Source organism: Otolemur garnettii, unplaced genomic scaffold (assembly GCF_000181295.1).
Source record: "Otolemur garnettii isolate 467f Iridium unplaced genomic scaffold, OtoGar3 scaffold00010, whole genome shotgun sequence".
NCBI classification, from domain to species: Eukaryota; Metazoa; Chordata; class Mammalia; order Primates; family Galagidae; genus Otolemur; species Otolemur garnettii.
The window spans coordinates 9496751-9501382 of record NW_003852405.1 but is presented as its reverse complement, the minus strand read 5'-3'; the positions used below and the strand labels follow the sequence as shown (position 1 = coordinate 9501382).

The 4632-nt window shown below is 46.7% G+C and overlaps 1 protein-coding gene across 1 annotated transcript in view; it reads left to right on the top strand.

Moving 5' to 3' along the window:
- The first annotated feature begins 4056 nt into the window (after positions 1 to 4056).
- Positions 4057 to 4632, top strand: part of RTCA (RNA 3'-terminal phosphate cyclase) — a 26284-nt gene continuing 25708 nt past the window's right edge. Inside the window, exons 1-2 of the mRNA XM_023509872.1 lie at positions 4057 to 4267; positions 4384 to 4484. Of these exons, the coding sequence (XP_023365640.1) occupies positions 4223 to 4267; positions 4384 to 4484 (146 nt within the window). The 5' untranslated portion in view covers positions 4057 to 4222. The remainder of the gene's footprint in view (positions 4268 to 4383; positions 4485 to 4632) is intronic.

Sequence of the window (4632 nt, the reverse complement as noted above, 5' to 3'; positions counted from 1 at the left end):
GAGTCTCCTGCCTCAGCCCCCCAAGTAGCTGGGACCACAGGTGCCCGCCACAACGCCCGGCTATTTTTTGGTTGCAGCTGTCATTGTTGTTTTGGTGGGCTGGGGCTGGATTCAAACCTGCCACCTTAGGTGTATGTGGCTGGCACCTTAGCCACTTGAGCCACAGGCACTGAGCCAAGTACTTAATTTTAATGTAGTTGAAAGTATCAATCATTTTGTTTATGCTTGGTGGGTTTTGTATCATAATAATCCTTCTCAATCCTAAAGGTAATTTGCTGTATTTCTTTCACATTTGTCTTTCTTTTTTATAATTTTTAAAACTGAGGTATCAATTACACACTATAATCAATTCAGTGAATTTTATATATTCATCAAGTTTGACAACTGTTCACATTATCTAATTCCAGAACATTTTGTCATCCCCCAACACACAAAATAAACCTCCTACTCTTTAGCAATCACTGCCCTTTCTCTACTCCTCTCCTCAGTCCCTAACAATCACTGATCCACTTTCTGTTTCTATAAATCTGCCTCCTGTTCTGGACAGTTCATATAAATGAAATCATAGAATATATGTCTTTTGTGACTAGCTTATTCATTTATGTTTTTTCACTTTATATTTTCAAGATTCATTTATATTACAGCAGGTATCAGTACTTCATTCTTTTTTATACCTGAACAATACTTTTTCATATAGATATGCCACATTTTATTTACCTACTTATCAGTTGATAGACACTGTTAAAAAAAAAAAGTACTGACTTGGTGCCCGTGGCTTCAGCGGCTAAGATGCCAGCCACATTGTACACCTGACCTGGAGGGTTCGAATCCAGCCTGGGCCCACCAAAAGACAATGACGGCTGCAACCAAAAAATAGTCGGGCGTTGTGGTGGGCACCTGTAGTCCCAGTTACTTGGGAGGCGGAGGCAGGAGAAACACTTGAGCCACAGAACTCTATCCAGGGTGCCTGCTTGAAGCTCTGTCTCAAAAAAAAAAAAAAAAAAAGTACTACATAAAAGTACCACAGGAATAGAAAAACAAGCATCACATGTGCTGAATACTAAATTGAAACTAGAAGGTTAGTAACTGCTCACTTGAGAGAAAAACTTAGTTACATTTAAGAAGGGGGCAGGGAGGACAGGGTTGGCGTGTTCCTATCCAAGGGAACAATGCGCTGTTACGTGGCACATTTCCTGGGTGGAGGAAGCAGCTCCAACTTGGACTTTACCTTACGAATGCAAACAATGTAGCCTAGTCTTGAGAGAGGATACCCCAGAAAGGTGAGGTCTAGGAGAACAGGTCTTCTCAAGGAAACCACAAGGATACATCTGCAGGGTCTTCTCCATGGTGACTCAGCTCTTGGGAATTTGTAAACTTAACTTCCTGGAACTTGGACATTTCCAAGTTCTGTGAAGTCCTGTAGTTCTATAGGGGCTGGAATAGCATCTCCTTCTTGATTCAAATTGGCCAATAAGAATGGTACCTGTGGGGTGGAACTTTTTGACTGTGGATAAAAAGGGAAAGACCAAGCCAGTGGGAGAGTGCACATTTGGAATTCTTCTGTGCCGTAAGCTCCCGGCTGGTGAAGAAAGCCCTTCCTCTTATAAACGTGGTGTTTGGGTGCTCTTTCTCTCCGTTGGGCCTTGTCTTCCTGCAACAGTCTTGTGTACCCTCATATCAATCTCAAATTAAAAAAAAATAATACAGTGACTATGATAAAAAATTTTGAAAGGATGAAGAGTTGCTTCTTATGGATGAGCAAAAAAAGTGATTTCTTTCTTTTATTATTTTTTTAAAGGCTAGTCAAGTGAAGCAGTGGGAGTGGAGAAGGAACAAAGGAATCTGTGACTGGTTGTGATCAATTAGTTGTAAACACTACTGCACTTGGACCAGCCAAGAAAAAGTAATGTCTTGAGACAGAAGCTTCTGGTGAAAATGCCATGAGCATCACTGAAACAGCAAGAAAGCTGAAGTTAGAATATTACTTAAGTTTAGTTGATAGGACAGTGGCACAGTTAGAGATGATTTACTCCAATTTTGAAAGAGGTTTGACTGTGGGTAAAATGCTGTGAAACAACATCATATACTACAGAGAAATCTTTTGTGAAAGGAAAAGTTAATCCTTATAGCAAAGTTCACAGATATTTCATTTAAAGAAATTGTCACGACCACCCCAGCCATTATATTCACCACCGTCAGTCAGCAGCCATCAATATGAGACAGAATATTTCACTAGCAAACATATTTTTGAAGGCATAGAGTTCTTAGCGTATTTTACTAATGAATTATTTTTTGTTGCAGTTTTTGGCTGGGGCTGGGTTTAAAGCCACTACCTCCAGTATATGGGGCCAGTGCCCTACTCTTTGAACCACAGGCACTGCCCAATAAATTATTTTTTAATTAAAAAATAAATATATAGAAATGTAGGCCACAGTTTAGATATCTCCAGGTCAATTGGTCACAGCCATGTAACAAGAATTTAATCTGGCTCAGTGCCTGTGGCTCAAGTGGCTAAGGCACCAGCCATATACACTTAAGGTGGTAGGTTTGAATCCAGCCGGGGCCCACCAGACAACAATGACAGCTGCAACCAAAAAATAGCTGGGTGTTGTGGCGGGCACCTGTGGTCCCAGCTATTTGGGAGGGGGAGGCATATGACATGTCCCAAACTGGATCAAGCCCTATAGTCTGTGTGCTCCCAGAACATTCTTTGTCATAGAAATAGCAGAGCTTTGATTACCAGTGCTGTTCACTTTAGTCCACCCAAGTTCATATCCTACTCTTCTAGTTAACAACTCTGTGACCTTGTATCAAACTGTTTAACGCAGGAGACTGTAAAACAGTAAAGCTAGTACTTCATCACGCTGTGAATGCAAGCACTATATAGCACCTAAGTGCTCAGTAAATGTTGCCTGTTGTTATGTTTGTTATACTGTAATTGGTGTCCCCTAATAAACTGTACCATAAATGCAGTACGAGTCTGTTATTATTGTGGATAACACTGTAATTGACTACTTCTCAGACTCTCCATTATGTGCAATAACTTCGAGGTAGAAACTGCCTCACTCTGCTTACCTAGAGGCTAACATAGTTGGTACTCAACTACTGTGGAAATTGAGGCACAGGCAGAACTAAGACGCTACCTTTTTTTTTTTTTAAGGGAAGGTTTTTTTGTTGTTGTTGTTTGTTTTTAACAGAGTCTCACTTTATTGCCCTCGGTAGAGAGCTGTGGTGTCACAGATCACAGCAACCTCCAACTCTTGGGCCTAGGCGATTCTGCCTCCCGAGTAGCTGGGACTACAGGCACCCGCCACAAAACGCCTGACTATTTTTTTGTTGCAGTTTCCCCGGGGCTGGGTTTGAACCCGCCACCCTTGGTATATGAGGCCGGCGCCCTACTCACTGAGCCCGAGGCTGGCTTTTTTTCCCCTGCACTGACCTGAGGCGAATTATATTAGTAGCACTGTCCCTCAGAATCAAGTTGCACACACTTTCAAGCAAGGTGGCATAAACTTGTAACTTTGGAGGGAATAAGTGAGTCTGCTCGTCACCCCAAAATAGTGTCTCACCAAAGGAAAAGATAATACTTTACACACACACATACACACACACACCCCTTCCTTACGAGGGACGAAAAGCTATGGATGCACTAGGATGTACACGCTTCAAGAGACAGGCTGCAGAGAAGGCAAACCCGACCACTGAACAGGTGTCGGTGCCCTGCACCGGGTCCGCACCTCTCTTACATCGTCAGCTCCTAGCTCTTAAGGGTCTGCAGCTCAGGGTATGCCAGGATCCTCGAGAAAAGAGGTAAAGAGGCTACAGGGCAACTGGAGAATTCGGTTACAATTGAAACCAGGTGTCCTGTCTCCCGCAGATTTTGCGGCGCTCTGGGCATAAGTCTTTCGGTTCACACGTCCTGATGCGGCTCCATAACGCCTCCCCGACGGCCTCCCCGCCTGCACCGCGGCCTCCGGGGCAGCGTCAGCACCCGGGACCGGACTGCCCGGACCCCGCCTCCTACGGCAGAGCTGTGCGCATGCGCACTGGCGCGGGCTCCTTTCCGCTGACATCGGATTCCCGGGAGGCACCGCTCCTTCCGCTTTCTCGCCAGGCGGCCTGGACTGCGGCTTCGGAGCTGCGGGGCTGGGGGCCGTGTGTCCTCTTCCTCCGGTGCCGGCGCAGGCCTGGTGGTTTCGGGCCAGGCCCCAGGACGCCCCCCATGGCGGGGCAGCTGGTGGAGGTCGATGGCGGGATCATGGAAGGGGTGAGTGCGGAGGGCGCCCGAAGCATCGCGGTGGGGGTGCATCCCCTGGGCTGAGGAGGAGAGTTCTCACGTCTGATGTTCTTAAGAATCTTCTCCCCAAATCCCTACCCTGGCAGGGGGGCCAAATCCTGAGAGTCTCCACGGCCCTGAGTTGCCTCCTGGGCCTTCCTTTGCGGGTGCAGAAGATCCGGGCCGGCCGCAGCACACCAGGACTGAGGTAAGTTCTGGGATCTGGGGGCCGGGCCACTGGGCTGGGGGTGGGAGTGTGGACGGCAGGATTGGGGCAGGTCGCTGGGGGGTCTAGAGACGCAGCGATGGAGCCGAGAAAGTCCCTGCAGCGGGTGTGGGCAATCTTGCGGCGGGGG